Below are 27235 nucleotides of genomic sequence, written 5' to 3' on the forward strand. Positions count from 1 at the left end.
CTGGAGGTCACAGTGCTATTTGTTGTTTGCTCTCACCACTTAATTAAAGGAGCAAGGATGCTGAATCTTTAAACAAAAGTTTTTTTTCTTCCAATTGTTTATTAGCCATTGGTAGTAACAACGCCTTCACCCCCAAAAAACCTAACCCTAAACACAAAACAAAAACCCAGCTCTAATCAGTGATTAAAAACCCCTTCCCTTCTCAGTTACTCCGCTTTCAATCTCTTCTTTCTTGTAGTCCTATTTTCACTGGTAGTTCTATCAGAACAGGAGACCTGAATTTCTAATGCAGAAAAGGAAATGGATTAAATAAACCCATTCAGACCTTCTTTATAAATCATAAACACAAAAAGGGGCACAAACTCCATTTTCCTTTCTTTGCAGTTCACTTTTAAGGGTCTCACTCAAAGTCACCATCACATTTTCCAAGCAGGTAGTATATATCACTTAAGGACTGCCTTGTCTTGTAATTAACATGACTGCAGTTAGGCAAAGTTCTCCAGGAGATGGCTTATTTAAGAGATAACATTGCAATTTAATATGTATAAGTCAATTTTTTGAGGATTTGTAGATTCCAAGGCCAGAAGGGACTATTGTGATCATCTAGTCTGACCTCCTGTATAAAATAGAGGCCACAGAACTTCCCCAGCATAATTCCTAGACCATATGTTTTAGAAAAACATCAAATCTTGATTTAAAAATTGTCAGAGACAGAGAATCCATCTTGGCCCGTGGTAAATTGTCCCAATGGTTAATTTCTCGCACTGTCAAAAATGTACACCTTATTTTCAGTCTAAGTTTGTCTAGCTACAACTTCCAGCCATTAGATTGTGTTATACTTTTTTTCTGCTAGATGGAAGTGCCCATAATTAAATATTTGTTCCCCAAGTAGGTAGTTATAGACTGTAATCAAATCACTCCTTAACTTTATTTTTATGAAGCTTTGTTAACACCATGTAAACTGACTCAGGGTTGCACATAGTTAGAGCTCCAAGCACTTTTAGTACAACCCTCAAAGTTTATGGGACTACCACTTGCTGGTGCATAGAGAATACAGGATAGGATGAAGACAAGATTAATTGCTTCATGCCTCCTCCCAAGCATACGAACAAAGATCTCATCGAAAGCTTGGCAACTGATTGAATAGCATTCTGGTAGCAAACTTAGGGCTTGTCTACACTGGCAAGTTTCTGTGCAGTAAAGCAGCTTTTTGCGCTCAAACTGCAGACGTGTACACACTGCCAAGCCACTTTCTGTGCACAAACTCCTCAGTTGCAGCGCTGCAAAAAACCCACCTCAAGGAGAGTTGTAAGGCTGTTTGCGCAGAGGCTCCAGCGCTCTATTGCCCGTGTAGACACTTGATTGCTTTCTTCATTGTAATTAGCCTCCAGAGCTGCCCCATAATGCCTCAAGTGACCACACTGCTCATTGTTTTGAACTCGGCTGCCCTGGAGTCATGCGCCCCTCCCCTTTCAAAGCCTGGATTCCGACAGCTGATCTGCTCCGGGACACAAAGCAAATCAATAATGTGGAATGCTCCTGCTGTGTGTGTGTGTGTGTGTGTGTGTTTCCCCCTGCCTCAGGATTGGTTGCTTCCTGCTGCTGTCGGAACTTACAAGAGAGCCTGCTGACACCCACTCTCTCCCCCGCTCCATACACACACACACTCTCTCCCTCCCTCCCTCCCAACCCCACTGGACTTCAGTTGAAAAGCAGCTGGCAATGTAGTAGGATGTCCATGGAACAATGGGATTGGGAACCCTGCATCATGGGACGCTGTGCCTGCCCCACTGCAAACCCTTCCCAAAGCACCCTGCTGCCAGTTGCACAGTGGGATAGCTCCCACAGTGCACTGCTGTCTGTCCCGTTGCAAGAGCTGCTAATATGGATGCACTCCAGCGTCACAAGGAGCGCAGTGTGGGCATGCAACAGTGGTTTAATTCCAGTGTTTTAATAAAAGTGGTATAACTTGTGGTGCAGAAACTTGCCAGTGTAGACATACACTAACTTACTTGAGTTCATAGAATATCAGGGTTGGAAGGGACCTCAGGAGGTCATCTAGTCCAACCCCCTGCTCAAAGCAAGACCAATCCCCATCTGAATCATCCCAGCCAGGGCTTTGTCAAGCCTGACCTTGAAAACCTCTAAGGAGGGAGATTCCACCACCTCCCTGGGTAACCCATTCCAGTGTTTCACCACCCTCCTAGTGAAGAAGTTTTTCCTAACATCCAACCTAAACCTCCCCCACTGCAACATGAGACCATTACTCCTCGTTCTGTCATCTGCTCCCACTGAGAACAGTCTAGAGCCATCCTCTTTGGAACCCCCCTTCAGGTAGTTGAAAGCAGCTATCAAATCCCCCCTCATTCTTCTCTTCCACAGACTAAACAATCCCAGTTCTCTCAGCCTCTCCTCATAAGTCATGTGTTCCAGTCCCCTAATGATTTTTGTTGCCCTCCACTAGATGTTTTCCAATTTTTCCACATCCTTCTTGTAGTGTGTGGCCCAAAACTGGACGCAGTACTCCAGCTGAGGCCTCACCAATGTCGAATAGAGGGGAACGATCACATCCCTCGATCTGCTGGCAATGCCCCTACTTATACATCCCAAAATGCCGTTAGCCTTCTTGGCAACAAGGGCACACTGTTGACTCGTATCCAGCTTCTCGTCCACTGTAACCCCTAGGTCCTTTTCTGCAGAAAATGTTACAGTAATAGAATCACTGAAATTAAAAAATTCTTATCAGTCCAAAGATTAGGTTTTGGGGCAGCTTATCTTGCAAACAGCTGCAATGCTACATGTGGTTAGAGCAGAAGGCTCAGAGAGGAGACTTTGGGCTCTTTTTCTGGAACTGCCAGGAATTTACTGTCTGATCTTGGGTAAATCAGCTACCATCTCTGAACCTCTGTTTCCCCATCTGTGAAGCTACGCTAATTGTGCATTACTACTGTGCCTCACTCTAATTTATTAATGTTTGCAAAAGATGATGAAAGGCATTTTTAATTGAAAAGCATTATTGAAAATATATGTATGAAAAAACATTTTATTTGCTTTCTTATTTTCCGGCAAACAGAAATGTACCATGTAAACAGAGAAAGCTAAAGAGAAACAAATATAAATATTTTGCAAACAGTATTGCACCCTTTTTAAACTATATGAACACACACACACACACACACACACACACAAAACCGGTTAGTAAAGTTACAAATAAAACTCAGGGTTACCAATGATGCGATCAGCACCCTTTGTTGTGTTTATAGTCTTATAGCTCAATTTCACCTCCTCTGAGTATGTACAAGTGGGCGAGTATGTATCTGGAAAACATCTTAAAATACAGACAACAGGAAAAGGAGCAGTAATTTTTTTCTTTGCAATAAAGGCTTATACAAAATACAGTGTAGGATCAAAGCTCTGAGTGTGAAAAAAACACTTCTCTAGTTCAATCTTTTTTGTAAGTGCCATTTTCTCCACTTATTGTTTCAACCACTATCATCAGGTGAGGCAAGCATAGTTCTCTGAGGAAGAGTTGGGTTGTGATCAAGGACATTTAGCAGATGTGGCACGGTGCTCTCCAGATCAAAGCTACTAGTATGAAATTAGACAAAAAATAGCCCTAAAAATGAGTCATAATGCAAGATAGTGCAGCTGATGATTCGTCACAACTGCAGGAAAACAAAGAGGAGCAAATAACTTGGGTTTTTACTGGAAAGTAGGTGATCCTAACACAAGTAAACAGTGACCTATGAATCAGATGTAGCTGCGATGAGACAGGAAAACTAATGTTTAAGGCTAAAGGCATATGACGCTATATCAGGGGTTTTCTCAACAGTGAGTTTCCTATGGAAAACGCAGTAGTTTTCTTTCAGCCCTACCACTGACTGAAGGATGCACTGGACACTTTCCTCTAGAAGTAGGATGGAAAAGAGATTTTTAACTAACGGAAGGCAGGCCCATTTGTACCATACAATTTACACTTAACTGAGTCTATGGATTAGGTCTTCAGCTGTTATAAAACAGGTATAGCTCTAATTCATTTACAATTGAAGTCAATTGATTTACACCAGTTGAGGAGTCAGCCTCAAATGTTTTGCCTTTATGCTTCAATTTTCCCCCTCCCTCATCTTTGACATTTTCAAAGAAATGAAAAAAGATGGGAAGAAATCATAGGACTGAACACCAAAAATTAAACTTTTAGGATCATTTCCCTTACTTTCTCATTTCTTTGAGAACTTTTCAAGGCAGATAGAAACTATTGTTTCCTGCTGAGTAAGAGGAGAGACGGTTGCTACTTGGTTTACTCCCAGATGTGTATTCTCCATTTCAGAGCAGTTGCAATGGAGCTCTTCCAGTCAGTTCTTAAATAAACTGAGTATTCCAACAGAGAGTCACTAAACAATTTCAAACCATCAAAGATAAGGTCCTCTGCTGTGCTTTGGACCTTCTGTGAAAATTCCAAGCACTGGAGCAAGGAGGATCTACACATGACTATGGCAGTTGAGATGGAGCTACTTGACATACCAGCTGTGCTGAGAGAAGCCTCCAAGATGGTTCTCATCAAAATCTGCCCCTCTGCAAAAATATCCTGAAATTGCTCCTTGTGGTAAATGCTCAATGAAAGACCTAAACTTGGTATAATTGATGTGGTTATATTTTGCCAGAATTGCCTGATAATTAGCAATCTGGAATTACAGGGTTGCAGACGAAAAACTTTTACAACCAAAAAAGTCTAAGCACTTCTGGTCCTTACTGTGTGGGGTTACCTTTGAATGGTGTTACCTATTATGCTAATTCACTGCCTCCACAATCACAGAATGAGGGGGAGGATGAGAAAATAAAACTTCTAATGCTCTAGCCAGGGCATAATATTTTTTAATCTGCCCTCTTAGCTGTCAGGGTAAGGGAGCAGCAGGAGTCTGCCCAATCATTTTGGCAGGTTTTAATAGCACCTTATTTGTAGAAAAGGCTGACAATGGTGCATGTACACCAAGCAATTTATGCTGGGTATCTTGGACTTCTTCTAATGGAATTTGTAGAGTGACTGCCACTCTTTTCATCAAGTTCTGAAATATGGGAATGGAGGAGGCTGCCAGGACTGCTCATACCAGGGAAGACACTTGGCAGATCATGGTGGTAAAAAGCCTGGAAGTATCCTTCGATTATGCAGTTTCTTGGTAATCAAAGGTGGTCAGCCAGCCAGCAGAGCCCTGTACTGAGATCTGAGAGTCTGAAAAACTCTCTTCCTTTGTCTGCTCCTTTATCGGAATATGAGGAAGAGGAATTATCCATCTGTCAGTGCATATTGATACACCAGGGAGGCAGGCAGTAGTAGTGAAAAGTGAGGTCCAGGGATAAGTTAGGCTGCAGTACTGGGAGTCTTGAGCTCAACCCAGGAGACTCTAGTTCCTCAGAAACAAACAGATCTCTGGAGCATATGAAATCCTGTGGCATCAGCTGCATTTGTGCAGATATTTGATGAGTCCCGGATATTAAAGCTTATAGTACCGAAGAACATATGGGATTTTCTGACTCTTGCTGTACCAACACTTTCAGTTCTGGGAGGCAACAGCAGAAGAGGGCAGTATCAACTTCTTCAGTGCTGAGTGTTTAGAGTCAGAAGCACTTGATGAAATTCTATGGTCTGTGTTATGCAGGAAGTAAAACTGGATGATCATCACGATCTCTACTGGCCTTAGAATCTATTAATACTACTTTGCTGAAACTATTGGCAAAAAACTTTTAAAAATGCAATCTACTGTAGTCGTTGGAGTCAGAAATAAAATCATTTGATATCTGTCGCAATATCAGCAGCAACATCCAAATGCAATGTGAAGACATTGCACCACCTTTACTTTGTGGCTGCCCGAGTCACTCAAGAACAATGGAATGGCTTAAGTGTTCAAGCATGGTTTTAATTATTGGATTGCTTAACATACAAGACTCATTGCTATATAGGGAAATTTTAATACATCTATAAACTAAGGTTTTTAATTGCAAAAAGATGCTGTGTGAAAGATTCAGATTCAAACAGTGATTGTGGTAACAAACTTATCTAGGTAAGCAAAATTCCTTCCATCAGTTTTCCTACAGTAATTCAATGAACAACATAAAAAATATTTAGGAAAAAGTAAACTATTCATTAAGAACTGAAAGAAAAAAAAAATACAGTACCCCACTTTTGTCTCTAGAGAGCTATTTCCCAACCTCACCACTGCCTCCACGTTAAAGACTAAGGAACTACTAACAACTATGCTTCATGCATCCGATGAAGTGAGCTGTAGCTCACGAAAGCTTATGCTCAAATAAATTTGTTAGTCTCTAAGGTGCCACAAGTCCTCCTTTTCTTTTTGCGAATACACACTAACACGGCTGCTACTCTGAAACCTGTAACTATGCTTGTGTTATTCACTATTCACTGTTACTGAGGCCTCCACTTCCAGAAAAGAAAAAGACTGACAATAGATTTTCTTAATCTGTTAGCACATCTCAGGAGACAAAATAAGATTTATTGGTGAAATCCAGGCCATACTGAAGTCGGTTGGAGTTTTACCATTGACTTCAGAGGAGCCAGGACTTCACCCCTTGTGTTTTGAACTTACCGTAAGGCCTAGTCATCACATGGTTTTTGTAATGGTGCAACTATTTTGGTTTGGGGTCTGATTCTTCACTGAAATAGTTATATTGGTACAAACCCTAATGTGGATGCAGTGATGCCAGAGTACATGTTTACCCCATAAATCTTATTGCCCTTCCCCTATGGGAATAAACTGTACCAGTATAAGCACTTTATCCCAGTATAAGTACATCTACAGTAAAGGGGTTATACTGCGTTAACTACAGATGTATAGTTAAAGTAGTACAACAGTGGTTACTGCCATCAAGAGGTTCCTACAACAAGTTAAATGAGCATATGTGGTCAGTAGTCTCCCTCCTGTGAAATTAAAGCAACAGTATGTATTATAAGATTTTCTCCTGCATGCTCCATATGGAGTCTGCTCATAAACAATGAAGGTTACTTGTAGACTACAGCAATTACAGCTATACTAACTGATTGAAATCACTCATTTGGTCTCCTCTCTAACTAATCTATCCTGTGTTGCAAAGTAACAGATTAGCCATATTTCTGAAATGCCTTAGAGCAGGTGACTTATAGCACAATGCTGTATGGTATCAAGTGCCGGAAACTTCAATAGCCTGGAGTTACTGCAGCAGTATAAAAAGAGACAAATTAAAATTGTTTAAACATAATATTGTCTCCATTAGAAGTGAAAGTATTGTTTTCAAATCAGCCCCTCCCCCCTCCCTTTTTTTTGGAGGGGGGGCAAGTGGCTTTGAAGTTTGAGATAATGAATGAGAAGACAAATCAATAAAGTACTTCGGCTAATCCTTCTCAAAACACTCATCCCACCCAGCAACTGGATATTTGCATATATTGAATCAAAAGCCTTTTATTAACTTCCCAATTCTTATGCCAACAAGCCATAATGTGAGGAGTTTTGAAATTACACACCAAGATGCCATATGTTCATTTCACTGTAAACAGTGAGGCGCTGCCTTTTGTAGATACCAATTTACATTAAGTCCTGGAAATTTAACCCAGGAACTAGACAAATTTTTGATAAATAACTATTTTACCAAAACATAATAGGTAATAAAGATAATTACAAAGTTCCTGGCTGTACTAAGGCAGGTTATTATAAAAAGTTACTAGAACTGATCATAATTAGATTTTGCATTTCATTTCTTCATAAAGGTAGGATTTTTATGCTTATCTTTACAGGAAACACACCACAAATTCAAACAAGGCATAGTTGTTTATGAACAGATGCAGTGGCTCCCTTAACAGTTCACAGTGCAGGCATTTTTTACAGAGTGTTGAGCCACTGAAAAGGACAGAACTGCCGCAGCTTTGCTTGCAACAGTTTAATCTAAATCAGCGGTTCTCAAACTATGGATCGGGATCCCAAAGTGGGTTGTGACTCCATTTTAATGGGGTCACCAGGGCTGGAGTTAGACTTGCTGGGGTCTGGGGCTGAAGCTCGACCCCACTGCCCGGGGCTCAAGCCCAAACCCAAGGGCTTCAGCCCTGGGTGGCAGGGCTGAGGGTACAGGCCCCCTGCCTGGGAATGTCTAGTTGGCAGCCGGTATCAAGTGGAGTGCCCCAAGGGTCGGTCCTGGGGCCGGTTTTGTTCAATATCTTCATAAATGATCTGGAGGATGGTGTGGATTGCATTCTCAGCAAATTTGCGGATGATACTGATATTCTATGATTCTATGAAGTCCTTGGGCTTTGCCCCCCCCCCCCCCCCCCTTGCCCAGCGGTGGGGCTTGGATGGGCTCAGGCTTTGATCCCTCCTGTAGTAATTTTTGTTGTCAGAAGGTGGTCGTGGTGCAGTGAAGTTTGAAAAGCCCTGATGTAAATCTATTCCTTCCTGCTATAGCTAGATAAGAATTGGAATTAAGTGCTAGTATACTGTATAGACAATACATATAGAGGATTTGTCTTTGTATAACAGGGTTTTGAGAATTAATTTTCAAGTTATTAAAATTAGCTACATGGGAATCTTGACACAGAGTGCTAAAATGGAAACTCTTGCCTTGAAGTTTTTGATGGTTTTGAATAGGTGCCATGTATTCACAGAATGCTCTGATTGGGTTTTAAATAATTGGCAGAAGGGAGCATGGTCATAACTAGGAGTCGGTAAGTCTGGGTTCTACACCCAGCTCTACAACCGGCTTGATTTTTGATCTTCTGCATGTCACAACTTCTCTTGCGATATGAGGCATCTGAAAGTTAGGAAATGCCAGAGTTACAGTTGCTTGTGCAACCATAATTTAGCACCCTTGTGCCTGTGCATTATGATCTTTAATTACGTCATCACATGCTTTTTTTTCCCCGGAAGAACCTGGCCTCATTAAGTTCAGAGGTTGGATGCACAAAGGGGCCAAATTCAGGTTACACAGTCTCTACGTAAAAGAATAAATGGACACAAATCAGATGTCAAGAATTATAGCATTCATAAACCAGTCGGAGAACACTTCAATCTCTCTGGTCATGCGATTACAGACATGAAAGTTGCGATATTACAACAAAAAAAATTCAAATCCAGACTCCAGCGAGAAACTGTTGAATTGGAATTCATTTGCAAATTGGATACAATTAACTTAGGCTTGAATAGAGACTGGGAGTGGCTAAGTCATTATGCAAGGTAAAACCTATTTCCCCTTGTTTTTTTCTACCCCCCCCCCCGATGTTCTTGTTAAACCCTGGATTTGTGCTGGAAATGGCCCACCTTGATTATCATACACATTGTAAGGAGAGTGATCACTTTAGATAAGCTATTACCAGCAGGAGAGTGGGGTGGGGGGGAAGGTATTTTTTCATGCTTTGTGTGTATAAAAAGATCTACACTTTCCACAGTATGCATCCGATGAAGTGAGCTGTAGCTCACGAAAGCTTATGCTCAAATAAATTGGTTAGTCTCTAAGGTGCCACAAGTACTCCTTTTCTTTTTGCGAATACAGACTAACACGGCTGGTACTCTGAAACAGGCAATTGTAAATCTGACATTTCCTAACTTTCAAGTGCTTAACTTTGCAACCTAAATAATGTCCTTTTCATGAAGGTTTTTGTATGTAATATGTTAATTATATTCTCAAATTGTGTTCTCCCAGCTTAGAGTAACTCCAATTTTAATAGCAACTGGTAATTACTATCAGTTTTGGTAACTATCAGTTAACAAGTTCATAACATTCAGATAGTTTTCCCATGGGGTAGTTTAATTGTTTCCTAATTATTGCTGGAAGAATGAAAATATGTACATGTATTTAGTTAACATACATTTTAACATGGCTTGGGATTTGTCATTCTAAATAAGTTTTATACGTGTATGCTACTAATTTGTTTGTCATTAATATAACTATTTCTTAATACTTCCTTGGGCAGTAATATATTATTCATTACAACCAAAGAAAGTATTGTTAAAGAGAAGGTGCTAATTTTAAAGATTATTGAGGTAAAATTCTCTAAAGAGAAAACTCATGCATGTATTTCCTAAGAGATGCTTTTAAAAAAAGGATTGAATTGATAATCTCAAATTTATTTCACTGAGTTGATGCTGATGTATCGTTTAGTTCAAGAAATTAAAACATTCATATACAAAATTGTTTGATAAAATAAGACTGGCCTTTTAAAATACCTTTCTTAAATATTTAAATGCAAGCTTTTGGTGACATGAACCTCAATCAGGAAAACAGAATAAAGTCCTATATTAGTACATGAAAATTAACATATTGCAGACTAATGGCATTATACTTGTATCAGGACAATTTGGCATTTTAGCTTTTGTCTATCCTATCAGTCACAACTCTTTAATCATATCTATAAATAAAGGATTTCACATGTTTTTGAAGAATTTCTGTCTTCAGATTACGCTTTTTAAATTTCACTTCCACAGCAATCCTCTCCCCCTTGTAGGGGTTTACTTGACATTTTATCTTGTATTAAGCACACTGTTCATGCGCCACATAAAATGAAAATACTTTTAGAATACTCCAATTGCCACAAAAGTCAATTTTTATACAATGGCACACAAAAATTTAAGTACACAAATTTGTGTGAATCAAGATTTTAATGTTTATTGAATTTGTTTACACGGGGTTTCTTTTTTAAATGTAGCTCACCTGAAGCCATTAGATGCAGCTACATTCTTTTCCAAGACTCAATTTATCACATAGTGATTGCTTTGTATATCCATCTGGGTATACCTTCTCTAAGCTTGATCCTCTCCAGTTTGCCCAGGATCTGTAAACGCTGAGATTACTGAAACTGGTAAGTCCACATTTAACTACCCAAACACAACACAACCCAACAAGACAGCATATTGTACATAAGGCTATTAAACAATTTTTATAAATCTGTTCAGAGAAACCAGGCACAAAGAACTTTTTGAATACACAATACTGAAAAGCCAGCCATGAAATCTTTGCAGGTTAGGCATTCTCAAAATCCACAGTTAAGCATTCGTCCTTTTAGCTCTAATATTTAACATACAGGTTTTGCATTTCCTCAGCACTTTAATACAGTGGTTCTAAAATTGTACCAATTTACCAGAATACACCATGGATGATCCAACTAGTGATACCACATCCCACTGAACTGTGTTTGTTTTAAGCCATAACAGAGCTTGGGCGGCTCAAAATGTCAATCTAACAACAGTGTAAAAACACACACAACTGAACTGGAAGCAGGTAGTAGCAGAGCACATCAAGTCCAGCACAGAGGCTCACCATGAAGACTAACAGTCAAAAGTACTAGCCACCATAGCTGAGAGAACCAGTACTCATACACACACATCAGAGGTTATGAAAAACTGCATTTTCAAATGGTATTTTTAGACTAAATTTAAGCAAAGATACATTTGGGATATTTCTAATCTGTCATGTCAATCCTGATTAAAACACCCACATTTAAAAGATGCATAATTTTGCACCATCAGTTTTACAATAATCACAAAATTAGGGCCTACTTTTTCCCCACCACCTGTGAATTTAACAAAAACCCTTACTGTCCTAACATGGACTAAACCTCAATATAAGCAAATGTATTTTCAATCTACAATTTTATATAGAATGTTATTAACACAGGGTATGGTAAAAAGTTTGTTGTCAAAACATACATACATCATATGGTGTGAATAATGGACACTAACAAATTATAGTCTGCATTCTCTCCCCACTATAATCAGATGCATGCAGATTATGTGCAGCATTTTAAACACTGATACTACATTTACAAGACTGCTCCCGCACTCCAATTCTACCTGTAATAAAAGTCAAAAACTCTGAAGTAGACACATCTTCATGAAATTCATGATGGATTAGCTTCAGTGCTTGTTCCACAAAGGTGTTGCAATAGGTCCCTGTGGAGCCCTTTCAACGACAACAAACTCATCAGGGTTGTCAAAAGCTTCGTAGTGGATTAGCAAATCCTGAATAGCACGCTCCTCAATCTGAAGGACGAAAGAAAGAGAGGAGGGGAAGGGGAAGTCAGCATTTTATAATCAGGTCTAGAAGAAATCATCTCATGGGGGATGGAAACTGTTCAATGTATAACAGCGTTACCTTTTAAAACAAATTACCATTGCCAATAAGGTTTAATGGCCCTGAATAATGATACATCCTGCACGTCAGTAATCAATGAATATTCTTCATTTCATTCAAATACAGATATGTTTTGCATGCTAGGTCTTTAAAAAAAACCAACCTGTTAGCCAGGCAGGTCCTGGGGCCATACATCCTAACAGATTCTAAAACACTCATGGACTGGCTGAGTGGGAGAAGGCAACACACTCCAAACCATGAGAGCAGGCAAAGAAAATTGGGGAATATAGAACATAGCCCTAGCAGTTAAAGTCCCCAAATACTGTCAGGCTAGCCCAGGGGTGGGCAAACTATGGCCCGCGGGCCGGATCTGGCCCACCAGCTCCCGTTGGGGAGCAGGGTCTGGGGCTTGCCCTGCTCCGGCGCTCCAGCTGGGGAGCGGGGTCAGGGGCCGCTCCACGCGGCTCCCAGAAGCAACGGTTATGTCCTCCCTCCGGCTCATACGCATAGGGGCAACCAAGGAGCTCTGCTCCGCACGCTGCTCCCACTCCAAGCACTGCCCCTGCAGCTCCCATTGGCCGGAAACCACACCTGCGGATGGGGCAGCATGCAGCAGAGCCACCTGGCTGCACCTCTGTGTAGGAGCCGGAGGTGGGACTAGCCGCTGGTTCCAGGAGCCTCTTGAGGTAAGTGCCACCCGGAGCCTGAACCCCTGAGCTGCCACCCCCACCCACCGCACCCAACACCCTGCCCCAGCCCTGATCTCCCTCCTGCCCTCCGAACCCCTCGGTACCAGCCCAGAGCACCCTCCTATACCCCAAATCCCTCATCCCCAGACCCATCCCAGACAGAGACCTCTCCTGCACTCTGAACTCCTTATTTCTGGCCCCACCCCGGAGCTCGCACCCCCAGCCAGAGTTCACACTCAACCACAATTTCGTAAGCATTCATGGCCCGCCATACAATTCCTATACCCAGATGTGGCCCTCAGGCCAAAAAGTTTGCCCACACCTGGGATAGCCCTACCCTCCCAAAACGAGCCTGAAGTTATGTTTTAACAGCTGGTAGACACGATGCAGCATATGAATAGCTCATTCTAAAATGTCATCTCTAAAAGAGGTAGTGAAAAAAATACATCTTCCTTTACCTGGATCAAAGCCAAAGGTTTCTCTCTGCTCCTGATAAGAGCTGCTTCTTGCTGGAGCTCTTCCTCTATAATAGCTGCAAACGTGATAGGTGCTATTGCAGTAGAGCTAGTCAAGGATGTCACTAACCATGGACTGCAAGGTAATACATTACACAGTGAAGTATATCACTGACATTCTGAAACAAAAGCAGTATAAAGAACTAACAGAAAACATGCTCCAAAATCTTTATATGTCAGAAATCAAACTTACTTATGACTCTCCAGTTGTGGTAAATCAGAAACACGATCTTCTTCTCTGATTGTGCATCTGGGAAGAAAAAATATGAAAGTTGCTCATTCAATACTCTCTTGGAATATAACAGGACTGTTGGCAACCTTCAGACTTATTCTACTGTGCTAAACATGCTACTTTGGGGAGAGGAAAAACTTGGAGAGGGGAATCTCAAGCCACTAAAAAAAAAAAAAAAAAAAAATCAGTGAAATGAGCGTCCTTTGCAAATTGCAGTGTGACAGCCCACAGTGAACACAGTTACTAAAACATATTCCTATATTGTTCCTATTCAAACAACTACTTCGGTAAGAAGCATACAGGTGCCCCAGCAGAAAATGAATTCAGACAAAAGTTCTTTGCACATTCACTGTATTGTAATATAGTAGCAATTCCAATATTAAATCCAAGACTTCTAGGCAGAAGATTTTTGAGTGTGATGTACTGGTAGAGTACAGGCTCTCAAGTTGGCTTCTTGATTACTAGAACCGTAATGGACTTACGGCACAGGCAACCTTAATTACGGCATTTCCTAATTTCTGAGTGCCTGACTTTGCCACTATTCACAATAAATCTAGGAATGATATGATCTCCAATCCTATAATCGTTGTTGTCATGGAGTCCCCAGGGCGATGCTCTGGAACTGCTCCCTACAAAGCCAGTCAGGACTCTGGTGAAGTCTCCTCTCTGTGAGCAGCCTGTCTTCAGAGCAAGAAGCTCACACGACTTCCACCAGAGCAGCTCCAGAGCATCGCCCGGGGACTCTGTGACAGCAACCTAAATAATAAGTTCATGTAATGTTTTGTATTTAAAGATTTGAGCAATGTAATTGCAATATAAGCACAGGATATAAGCCTATTCACAATAAATCTAGGAATGATATGCTCTCCAATCCTAAAATCGTTGTCTTGAAAGAGGTGGCTGTAGTGTTAAGTCAATAGCACTAGTGTATTATTTCTCAGAGTATGGTATTGATTATTCACTGCCAGAGATGGTGAACCTTCAGCACACATACCCAAGTACCTTCCCGCACAAATATATGATCTGGATTCTGATGAATATATATAAAAAGGTCGTAAAAATAGGATTCATGGAATGAAACTAAACAGGAAAAATAAAACCACATGCTTAATATCAAGAAAAAAAATCTGACAGTAAAATGTGTTACCCTGTATAATCTATCAAGAGAACTCACCATTTGGCACATTTCAGTCTAAACCAGACAGAAACACTAAAATGCGCTGACCAGAATAATCCTGCACTAATAGGGGAATGGAAGAGTCCTAAAATGAGTAATTAAGCCCCCTCTAAATTATATGAACCTCTGACAACATGCAGTTTAAAAGCATGGGAGAAGTATTATAGCAAGATTTTTTAAAAAATAAAGTTCAACATTTATTTTTCAGTTATTCTACAGCACCTTACATGCTTTAATGTGTTGGTATAGTCAACTCTCAACTGATTTCATTTCTACATAACATGCTGTAGTTAAATAGCCACAAATTGTCTGAGAGTAAATTCATAGAAAAATTCCTAATAGGAGAACTCCAGTGACTGGTGAGTTCTCAATTTCTCTGTCTGGGATTTCTTCCACAGAACACAATTTCATGGACAACAAGCAGCACAACTCCTATTGCTGGGAGAAGGGGATTTTTTTTGGGGGGGGGGGGGAGTATAAATAAGCAGACATCTATCATCAAAGGCTACATCCAAATTAACTATGCCCTTCTTTTTGACATAAGATGTGGTTTCAAAATTGCCCACTAGGATCTGAATCATTTCCCCCAAAGAACAGAAATACATTACAAGATCAACAAATTACCTAGTGATCCAAAAAGCTGTAGATAGATCTTTCCCACTCAGACACCAGAATTTATTGATCATGAAATCTCAACTGCAACATTCATCTGAACTTAGGTGAATCACTGAATATGGTGAAGCAGCAACAAAAATGCCTTCTTAAACCAAAGTTAGGCTCATGAGCTGAAGGAGGGCACACTTTGTAGAATCAGTTAAAACCCTACAGTCTCATAATGGATGCCACATTAAAGCTTGTGTGACACTATTGGGGATAATTCCTTCAACTCAACATTCATAAAAACCTTGCTATTTCTGATTCAGTGGCTCAGTTGTAGCATTCCACATTCCTGTGTGTCAGACTTGTTTGCTCTCACTGTGGGTCTCTCTCACTCTGATCAGTCAGGAGCTGGAAATAGGAATAGAAGTTACATGCTCCAGCAGCAGGATGGAAAAGAAGAGCCTTGTGTTGCTCAACAATGCCTTCATTCTACTAAGGTAGAACACTGATGGCCTCCACAGCAAATCCTGTCCAATCTTCTGAGCTGAAACAACGGTGTCTGCGATTCAGGTACTTGAGAACTGTAAAATCATTTACGTTTTTGAGAACCACAAAGGGCATGTGGTAGCTTTCTTTAAGTAAATATTCCTGACTGACAATTCAGAAGTAGGCTTTTTTCCAGCATCATCTTTGCCACGCTAGGGGGATGTTCAAGTATTCCCAATTCTCAGAGGCTCGTTTTTAAAAACTATCTTTTATACACCTATGTAAACAGAAACCCCCTAGACTTCTCAGAAAGACAAAACCTTCTGTCATATATGTAGGAGGTTTACACTTTGGATGAAAGTCAGATGCACACTCCCTCCTACCCTTGCCCAAAGTATTCACAGCACCAATATAAAGTAGTAAAAAAAATAATCAACTTGATCATAGTAAGTAACAAAGTTCTTTCCAGAGCAATTTTATCATAAGTAGCAGTTGTATTGTCACAATACACTCTAGTGATCAATTAAAAGATAAGCAGAGGATAATTATACAGGTATTTAGTGCACAACAATCATCTATTCCAGTGCTATTGTGACCCTTACATGTACTAATGAGGTTGTCAGAGATTTTACATTTTAAGCATTTTGGATCTAGGTTGTCTTAAGGTAAGAAATCTGAAATTAGGTAAGTACATATAATAGATTAGAAGCAGTGGTTCTCAACCCACGCCCCATGGGACATCCTTAGGGCTATACAGGTAGAATTGGATGCAGCCCACATAACACAGTGCAGTCCACAATGGTAAACAGGTTGAGAACCACCGGGTTAGAGGATAGTGAAAAAGGATTGTATGGAAGTGTCAAATCTACATGTTTTAGAAGAATTTTTGTGTGGGAAGGTCTCTAGATGAGTTCCAGGCCAACTGTTGTCTAAAATGTGTTTTAAGATTTTTAAAAGGTGCTGATTTATAGTCATCAAGATGGATCGTCTCAGTGCGACTGAGCTTGAAAGCTCACTCTCCAAATCTATTCAATACCTCCTTTTTTTAAAAAGTCATCTCTGCTGAAACAGGTAACAAAAGTGCTAGTTGTGATTCTGGTGATGTCACTACCTGTCCACTCAGACTGGATAAGACTATGACCAACTCATTTAATACGGACAACTCAAGAGGCATCGGACCATAATGACTTTTGAACAAAACTAACCTAGACAGGATATAGGACTAGGAACTGTAACTGAAAGGATACCTTCCTCTGAAGCAATTAGTTCCCATTCATGGATCATTTTACCTTTGTAAATATTTAATATATGGTTTTAAATAGTTACTTTCAACAATATTAAATTTTGAGATTGTTACAAATGCATTTTTGAAGGGTCTACAAATTAATTTGTATTATAAATGAGTTTGCAGACCCCAACCAGGATCAAAGCACCACTGTGTTAGGAACTGTACAGACATTAAGAGACAAATCCTATCCCGAAGAGCTTACAATTTGACCAGGCCAAGGGTGTGAAAGGAGGCAAACAAAGAGTGTGACTTGACTAAAGACACAAAGCAGCTCTGTGGCAGAGCCAAGACTAGAACTTCCAGCTCAATGTCCTACACGTTGAACTACACTGTCTCCCATGTAAAAGCCTTCATTTTACAAAATACATATTAAAACTTGCTTGTCAGGTTTCATCATAAATGTAATCTTACTTTTTATAGAGCTTTTATTTTAAAAAGAATATATAATTGAAAAACTAGCTATGTTTAGTTCAGATTAGTAAAATTCCTTCCTTGCAAAACAAACTGAATAACTTTTAATTGCACCCTTCCTCCTTGTGACTAAAAACATTTGAACAGTTAAAATAGGGAAAGTTCAACCAATGCATCAATATTTGAACTAAACACTCTTGGCAGCTTAAATTTAAAGAAAATTCCATAAAAGCTTTTGTTTAGAGACAATTCTGATGGCACATTTAAACACTCAAGTCAGTAAATGCCAGTATTAAAGTTGTTGAGTTTGCACCTACTCTTTGTGCATGATCATACGCAACAGATCCTTTTCTACAAGCTAAGATTCACGTGCAGCACATTTCAGTGCTATATATTATGAAGCAAGCCAGCCAGAATAAAAAGTAATTTACAAGCAGTACAGTGAATCAGGCTTGGCTCTAATGGGGCCAAACTTTCAAAATGAACCTTAGACAGCTGTAGTAAAAACATGACATGATATTTTATTACTTATGTAATAGTATACGATCATATACTCTTGTTCCCCTTTTTAAAGATAGGTACTAAGTTTGCCCTTCTCCTGAAAACAGGGAACAAAGAGAATATGACACAAAGGGGACTCGGCGAATTATAGACCAATCAAGCCTTACTTTGATACCTGGAGATATACTGGAACAAATTATTAAACAATCAATTTGAAGCACCTAGAGGATAACAGGGTTATAAGGAAAACCCAACATGGATTAGTCAAGAACAAAGCACACAAAACCAAACTTATTTTCTTTTGTGACAGGGTTCCTGGCCTACCAGATTACAGGCGGGAGGGAAGCTGTGGACATATTTTGATTTTTTTCCAAGACAGTCTAATAAGTAAACTAGGGAAATGTGGTCTAGATGAAATTTACAACAAGGTGGGTGCAAAACTGGTTGAAACACTGAACTCAAAGAGTAGTTATCAATACTTCACTGTCAAAATGGGAGATATATCTAGTAGGGTCGCACAGGGGTCTGTCAATATTTTCATTAATGACTTGGAATATGGAGTGGAGAGTACACTTATAAAATTTGTGGATGATACCAAGATGGGAGGGTTTGCAAGTACTTTGTAGAACAGAATTAGAATTCAAAATGACCTTGACAAATTCGAGAACTGGTCTGAAATTACTCCTGAGGGAATTCTGTGGTACTGTGTGTCTACAGAATTCATATCCCCCACAGATTTCTTTGCTTCCCCGCAGAAAAATGACTTTCTGATGAGGAAGCAAAGAGAAGCCACAAGAGCAGTCACGTGCCCCTCCTCAGCAGTGTGGGTGTGTCATTTCAGGCCCTCGGAGCAGCCAGCGGAGAGGTAAATCACTGGGGGGATGGTGGTAGCGGAGCTGAGGACAGCCCGCCAGTGGCTCCTACTGTGCACCAGGCTTAGCTGTTAGTCCCAACTGGTCTGGGGGCGGGAGAGGACAGGACTTCCTCTTCCCCTGCAAGGAGTGCCCAGGCTGGATAAGATTTACCCCCAGAAATCTTCCCCGGCTGCACCTAGCATGGAGGGGCAGGGCCCTGGGCTGTTTCTGGGGTAGGCCTGGCCTTTGCGCTGTGTCAGGTGTAACCTCACCACTGAGTCTGTGTCCCTGGGTGGGCGGGGGTCTGCAGGTGATCTCCCACCTCCACGAAGCCACTGGCCTGTACTCCCCACTGTCATGCTGAAGCCTCCACATTTATCTATTGAAAAATAAAATACGCAGAACTTCTCAGGATTTTAAAATAGTGTGCGCAGAATTTTTATTTTTTGGTGAAGAATTTTTCATTTTTGGGTGCAGAATTCCCTCAGGAATATGTAATCAACATGATACAATGCAACAAAGACAAATGCAAAGCACTACACTTAGGAAGGAAAAAAATCAAATGTACAACCATAAAATGGGGATTAACTGGCTTGGCACTGGTACTGCTTAAAAGGATCTGGATGATATAGTGGATCACAAACTGAACATAAAAGTCAACAATGTGATGCAGTTGAGAAAAAGGCTAATATTGTGGGGCATATAAACAAAAATGTCATATGTAAGACATGGGAGATAACTATCCCATATAGCTCAGTGGTTTGAGCATTGGCCTGCTAAACCCAGGGTTGTGAGTTCAATCCTTGAGGGGGCCATTTAGGGATCTGGGGCAAAAATTGGGGATTGGTCCTGCTTTGAGCAGGGGGTTGGACTAGATGACCTCCTGAGGTCCCTTCCAACCCTGATATTCTATGATTCTATTACTCAGCACTGGTGAGGCCTCAGCTTGAGTACTGTGTCCAGTTCCAGATGCCTAGTCTAAGAAAGATATGGATAAACTGGAGAGTCCAGAGAAGAGCAACAAAAATTACAAAAGATTTAAAAAACCTGACTATGAGGAAAGTTGGGTTTTTTTGGGGGGGGGGGGGGGGAGCGGGGGACAGGGGGTGTTGGGTTTTGTTTTTTTTTATAAACTCTACTTGCTTAGTCTTGAGAAAAGAAGACTGGAGCAGTGGAACCTAACAACAAAAGTCTTCAAATATGTAAATAGTTGTTATAAAGAGGACGGTGATCAATTGTCCTCCACATCCACTGCAAGTAGGACAAGTAGTAAAGTGGCCTAATCTGCAGCAAAGGAGATTTAAGTTAGATATTATGAAAAAAAAAACTTTCCATAAGTGTAGTTAAGCACAGAACAAGTTACCAAGGGAGGTTGTTGAATCTCCATCACTGGAGGTTTTTAAGAACGGGTTAGACAAACACCTGTCAGGGATTGTCTAGGTATACTTAGACCTGCCCCAGTGCAGGGGGAATGGAGTAGATGACCTCTCAAGGTCCCGTCCAACCCTACATTTCTATGATTCTACATATATAGACATGAAAAGGGGCAGTGTTAAGCAAGCCCCTGCCTTGTCCAGTGTGCATTTCATACCATTGACAACAGAGTCATACAGGTTTTGTGGAATGCTTAACACTTTTAGCACACAAAAATAATAGTGCTCTGGTTAAAATATATTATGCACCAGACTTTTAAAGTTAAAGGTAAACAAATTTGAATGCATCTAATTTCTGTGACCAAACACTACCGGCCTACATCCATATACACCAAAGTCATGCAAATCCCTTTCCGAGTATATATTACAGATACACAAATACGCTTCTATGTCTTACTGAAAATTCTGACCTTCTATGTAGTGCAAATACTACAAGGATATTGACTGATATAAGACACAGAAGTCTTAGTATATCAAGTGGTGCTTCAACACAGTTCTATTGACCCTGTATATACAATTCCAGATTCATTAAATAGAGTCTCTGTTTAGAAAGAACAGAATCAACTCAGATCACTTCAATTTCAGTTAACAAGCTATGCAGTTTTGCAGTCATTAAAAAACCCCACTACTTAAATCTGTATTTTTTCTAAGCTTTGCAATATCTCACCTTTGCAGTGTTTCACCGATTGCTTTTATATTTGTTTTTAAAGCTAATCTCTTAAAATTTGATCATTTTCCTAACCACAAATTGGGTGCATTCACTTCTGAATGATGAAAGTTAAAATTTAGTTTAAAAAAGAAAAGTTATGTCAAATAGATGTTGTTAGGGGGCCTACTCCTTTACCCACTTACTTCCCTGGTCCTTCTCGCATGAACAGAGAGCAACAATACCTGAAGTCCAAAGGTGCAAACAATTTGACGTTTATTGGGGTGAACTTCCAGCAAGCATGAGTCCAGTTTCCTTCCTTAGTGTCCCCCCTCCCAAATGACACCACAGAGCCTTACATGTGTCCCTGTTCCCATTCCTGCCCTTAGCTAAACATGATTCCAATTTCCCCACCCCCATTCCCTGTTCCTCTTTTTCCCCCCCACACCCTTCCTGATTGACTGCAGACTATATAGTAAAACTTGAGTTCTGCTTAGCTGTACCTTAACCAATCATTTTACTGAAATTTAACTAACCAATCCTAACACATTGTAACATGATTATTTAACCAATTATATCCCACCTTAATTAGTTTACACCCAACAAAATTAATTATACAGCAGACAGAAACAATCACAGAACAAGACAGAGATTATACAGACAAACAATAAGGAAATGGGGACTACAGTGATAGAACAACAAAGAAATGAGGATTTCACATCCCAGCTATTGATAAGTGAGTTTTTGCCAGACAGGATGCTATCAAACTAAGTTTCCTTTTACATCTTCTCAGCACTCCCCTTTCTCTGGAGGCGATAGGCATTATCAGGACAGGACTGTATTCCTAATGGCCCAATAGCGCCTTATTTCAATGTGACTAAGTTGGAATGTGAGGGTGTGACCGGTCGCTTCCCAGCTTATGGCTGCCTCCGCTGCTTAGCCAAAGGCCTTAGCCTAAGAACGGCCTCAGACTGTCACAGTAAGAGGACTTTACACTGGCAGACAGCGATTTTGATTCTTTTATACCTCTGTAACTAGTTAAGTGATAAGAATACACCTAAATTCTTAGAGTATAGGCCTTTACAGACAGGCCTGAATATCCTAACAGATGACAATAGATTAAAAGCAATTAAAGATGGCAAAACAGCTATAACATTTAAAAAAAATTGTAAGGGTCACTAAAGTAGGTCTTATTTTGATAAAACATTTTATACTTAAGTCACACTACTTTCATAGCACTATAATTGCTAAACATCTTTATGTTAGGAAGAAATGGAAACAGACTAAGAGAAAAAAAGTCACAGTGCCATGAAAATTACATCTGGCATGATCAGCTTTAATCATTACTGCTTACCCTCCTTGAATGGCTGATGTAGGAATTTAATCCTGAATTATGAGTTACTAACTTTAGGCCCAGACAAAGAATTTTGCCGTTGCCTTCAATGGAGATTTATGGGGCTATTTAATCTTTGTATAATACTCTAAAGAAACCAAACATAGGGGATTAATGGGATACAGATTCTTTCACTTGTCATTCACCAGTTCACACTAGGGATTTGAGCTAGATGACTATATACAGATACTGTACTTCAGAGGCAGTGAACAAGAGAGAGTTTGGTCACCTCAGTCCAGTTGCTAACTCACGAACCTCATAATTAAGGCTACGATTTTGTCACAGGTATATGTAGTAAAAGTCCTGGACAGGTCACAGGCCATAAACAAAAATTAATGATGTGTGACCTGTACTATAAATACCCCTGACTAAATCTCAGTACTGCTCTGGGGGAAGGGGGGGCATGGAAAGAGGCACCAGCTGCTGGGACCACTGCTTAGGGGGTCCCCGGGGCCAAACCCACCAGCTGCTGCTAGGGCGGTCCCCAGGGCCAGCTGCCCAGAGCCACTTCAGCAGCGGCCGGTGCGGCTGGCCCCAGGGCTGCTCCAGCAACAACCGGTGTGGCTATCCCTGAGGCTGCCTGAGCAGCTGGCCCTGGGGTCAACCACACTTGCCAATGCAGAAGTCATAGAGGTTGTAGAAAATCACGGAATCCATGACTTCCGCCACCTCCATGACAGACACAGAGCCCTAATCATAAATCACAAAACCACCACTATACTTCCAGCAAGTCGCCAAGAAAACTGATTCCAACCCATAAGAGAAATCAAGCAAGAAAATCCACAAGACAGTTTGAAAATGGGAATAGTGATTAATAAAAACTGGAGCTATCAAAACCAGCACCTCCCCACCCCTCTCTCCATATATATTGTAATTCATCTCTGGTTTGAATACAAGTATTAGCAGATGGTCCTGCCCACATGATAGTAAGTATTTGAACCTCTTTAATTTTAATATAAATACTACATATGCTGTTCATATGCTTGCATGGCAGGTAAGAAAATCTGATGCATATAAATAAGAATATTTGGTTTCTATTCATAACTAAACTGCTAGCAGCTTTTTCTAAAAAAACCTGATGTAGTGATTTTAAAAAGGGAAGATCAGTGTATTATTCTAGGATAACTACCTAATCACTAAGAAAGCAAAAATCTTACGTTATACATTTAAGATTAGAAATTGACAAAATTTCGTACCTGATAATTTTCTATCAGCAGCTTCTCTCTCAATTAATTACTCATGGGCTAACTATGGAATGCACCACTTGTGGAATTCAGAGTTGGCCCAGAGTTGCGGCTGGACGCTCCAGGACTAAGCTCCGCCTTTCAGCTCAGGCCACCAGAAGAGTTCGTCCACAGTTGTAGAAATGCTCTTGCAACCAATTAGTAGCATTAAGGTAGGGTGACCAGATGTCCCGTTTTTAAAGGGACAGTCCCATTTTTGGGGACTTTTTCTTATATAGGCATCTATTACCCCCCCGTCCCGTTTTTTCACAGTTGCTATCTGGTAACCCTACATTAGGGTAACATGACATAATTATCTCACTAAATTAACTTTAAGATAATATATGTCTAGGACTTCTTTTAATGAAAATTTTCAAATTTATATTCTGGTCATTTATATGATTACCATGGTGGGTTGAATAATGAGAGAAGCTGCTAAGAGAAAGAAAATTATCAGGTAAGAAATTACACATTCTGTTGCACAGCTTCTCTCCTAATTCATAGGAAGTACAGAGCAGTGAATTCTAGAAGTAGGGAAGGAAAGGAAAGGAAAAGCAGAGTTTAATTATTCTAGTAGAATAATGCAAGAACGGGAGTTCCCCCCATATAAAGCAAGAGCTTTATAAAATATGGAGTTGTGTGAGAAGTAATCCAGTAGAACCCTCTACTAAAGGATGCTTTTTTAGAGGAAAGGAAACTTACTTGAAGATCTTCTTCAGATGAGGCTCAAAAACTTTTCCCTCAATGTCTCTAGAGACTTCTGTGAATAGTTTCCCAGATGCCTAGTATGCCAACTGGTAAGATTTTTACACCTTGCCTGCAGCAACTTTGAGCTGCAAGGCCTTGCTATTTTGGACAGAATGGGATGAACAGAGTACAACTGGCATACATCTCAAGCATAGAGAGTATGTATCTTTATCACTCTAAGCATGCTTATTTATACCACAACCTTCCAAGGATTAGAACAAAACCACAGGATAATTATTTCCCAGCAATTGTGGAAAGAGGAACTTACTTTGGACAGAAATGTTCTGGAGCTGTAAGAATAACCTTTTCCCCATGACAAAGGCAGTGTGATTCTTGTCTGGATAGGAGAACTAATTCTAAAGCTTGCCTTTCCGAGGTAATGGCAGCTGGAAAGGTCTGCCACAGGCTTGTCTAATTTGTCACTGTAATTAAATTTGGCACCTGATACTTAAGTGGAGGATCCAAAGTGCCTATTTTCAAAGTGCCACTATGGCTGATACTCACCTTTCTAAGGTGTTTTCTTGTAGGACAGCAACCAAGCCTCCCAAAGAAACTTTAGTGCAGCTGAGATCACTAGAACTTTGTGATTATTATTATAATTGTATTACAATAGTATCTAGAGGTCATGATCCCATTGTGCTGGGCTTTTGGTTTCCCCTCACACCAGAAATGTAAATTTGATCAGATCAATGAATCCCAAGTGTTGTGTGAATACCAAACTGTATCAGAGTTTAATAGAGAATCCATGCTGAATTACACTTCTCTTCTGATGCCCAAGTTGTTAACTGTTCCTGGTCTGAATGAAAGAGTCTCTGCTTCAAGAGGTCTGTTGTTTACAATGTGGCATCATTGGCTACCTAGCAAGTCCAAAGTGCCTTCCGGGCCAGTGGAGGACAAGGAGGACACCACACTTTCCTTTTTCTTCTTTCCTGTATTCTTTATGTGAACTGTCTTGAAAGGTAGATTCTTCTCTAACCAGGACATTATTTCCATTGCCACAGAGAAACTTTGACCTCTAGTTACTCCCTGGTTGGAAGAGATATCAACACTCATGTCTCAATCACAGGCCAACCCCTAATGGGAGGGAAGGGGAGGCTTTTGCTTCAATTACTGTAATTGCCTAAGGTTTCTTGCACCTTCTACTGAAGCAGCTGGTTCTGGTCATTGTCATAGACAGGATACTGGACTTGAAAGGTCCAATGCTCTACGGCCATGTTTGTGGGTTTTACTTTTTTTTTTTAATTAATTTATTTTAAATAAAATAAACTAAATAAAAGACACACACCCTGATAGAAGTGTCAATATTAACTAAAAGCTATATAGGATATGAGATTCTTGGAAATTTATCTTCCAAGTATGTTTGCTTCCACAGTGAGTATTCAAGGGTCTAGAGCAGTGATATTCAGACCTCAGTGGTTCAGGAGCCAAATTAGTGATCAACGTTACCCAAAAGACCCACAGTAGTGTGAATTCATTGTTTCATTTACTATAGTACTATATATTCATATTTAAACAGTATGACAGGTTAATTACTTAGTGCAAGTTAATAGCTTAATTGGTTAATAACATAGTAAAAGCATCCTGATTGGTTAATAATTAAAGCACACAGTGTTTTAATATCATGTGCTGCAAAGAGCCACAGGAGACATATTAAGAGACACTTGCAGCTCGCGAGCCTCAGTCTGAGTATCACTGGTCTAGAGTGAAAGTTGGGTGTGACATGTGCCTTGCTGCGATTACCACCAGCCATTTATGACTCTGGATACAGAGGGTAGATCAAAAGGAAGAATCTTGTACAAGCACTGTGGCTCATACACAAAAACTATTTTTGTCTTCATCGTCATGAGGATTTTGTTGATTTGGAGGAAAATTTATCTAAGTTTCCTTGCATGCATCTACTCCAGATTTTTCCCTCTGCCAGGGTAATGGCCCCTTCTTGGATACACTTTGCATTGGTAGTAACTAATTGACTTCTATGCTGGCTTTGATAGTGAGGTTGATGCCTTTCTGCAATGTCAGTTACTAATTTCTCTAATGTGTCCTCCAATAGCTACTCACAAGTTTGCATGCACAAGGTATCAGTTTTGAATGAGTGAAGCTATTCCTGGGTATAATATGGCTTCTGTGTAGCCACCAAGTTATCACAAATCACATCAAGGGCTTGACCAAAACAAAATCCAAGACATTTCAGTCCAATCAAAAACCATACCTCTAGACAACGAGCCACAGTGTTTGCCACACTGTAGGCTTTCCTTACTAAATACGTGAAAAACCTATGGTCTGAAAGGGTATAGTGAGGCTTCGAAATTGCAGTGCAGTGTCTAAGGGGAGTTTTGGAAGGCAGTCCCCTTCTGAAGGTGTGACTTGTCTTTCCCTGGTGGAGCTACTGCTACACCAACGTTAGGCTCCCAAAATGTATGAAAAGCCTTTATTTTTATACAAACACATTAGTTGAACATTTGGTTTAATCAGATGTCCTCATTTGGATCTTATGATGCACTCATAGGAAGCAATAATGGGAAAATATACGTAAGAATACTTGAAAGGAAAGATATTTTATTAATATTAATCAGTTCCTGGCAAGTTACCAATTTTTTTTCTTTTTTAAAGCATGTGTGGTACTTCTTCCCCTGGCTGTCTAGGTGATACACTACTCCTCCCAGCACAGGTACCACACAACAGAGGAGCGGTATTGGTACACAGACTCAATTGTGGAAGCAGCTTGCTAGATGTGCCTGGGAACCTGCAAACCTGCCTGCAGTACCACAGTAAGTACCATAGGAGCAGCCTAGTACGACTCGGGGATTTAATTAAAAAATCAGGATCATTGTGAAGGGAAGGGAAGGGATTTCTTATTTACCCATACTCTTGTCAGTCAATGTTTCTCTATGGCTCTCAATTAATTCTTCATTTTCTTCCTCAACGATGTCGACGAAGC

General features: G+C 40.2%; 1 protein-coding gene across 3 annotated transcripts in view; it reads right to left on the minus strand.

Annotated features, from left to right (window-relative positions):
• Positions 1 to 10612: 10612 nt before the first annotated feature.
• The window catches only part of IBTK (inhibitor of Bruton tyrosine kinase), a 94753-nt gene continuing 78130 nt past the window's right edge, over positions 10613 to 27235 (minus strand). For all 3 annotated transcript variants that reach the window (XM_048845149.2, XM_048845150.2, XM_048845148.2), the window contains 3 exons: positions 13500 to 13556; positions 13250 to 13382; positions 10613 to 12011 (listed from right to left, as the gene is read on the minus strand). In XM_048845149.2, the coding sequence (XP_048701106.2) occupies positions 11886 to 12011; positions 13250 to 13382; positions 13500 to 13556 (316 nt within the window). In that variant the 3' untranslated portion in view covers positions 10613 to 11885. The remainder of the gene's footprint in view (positions 12012 to 13249; positions 13383 to 13499; positions 13557 to 27235) is intronic.

The sequence above is a fragment of the Caretta caretta genome, chromosome 3, assembly GCF_965140235.1.
Source record: "Caretta caretta isolate rCarCar2 chromosome 3, rCarCar1.hap1, whole genome shotgun sequence".
In the NCBI taxonomy this organism is placed as follows: Eukaryota; Metazoa; Chordata; order Testudines; family Cheloniidae; genus Caretta; species Caretta caretta.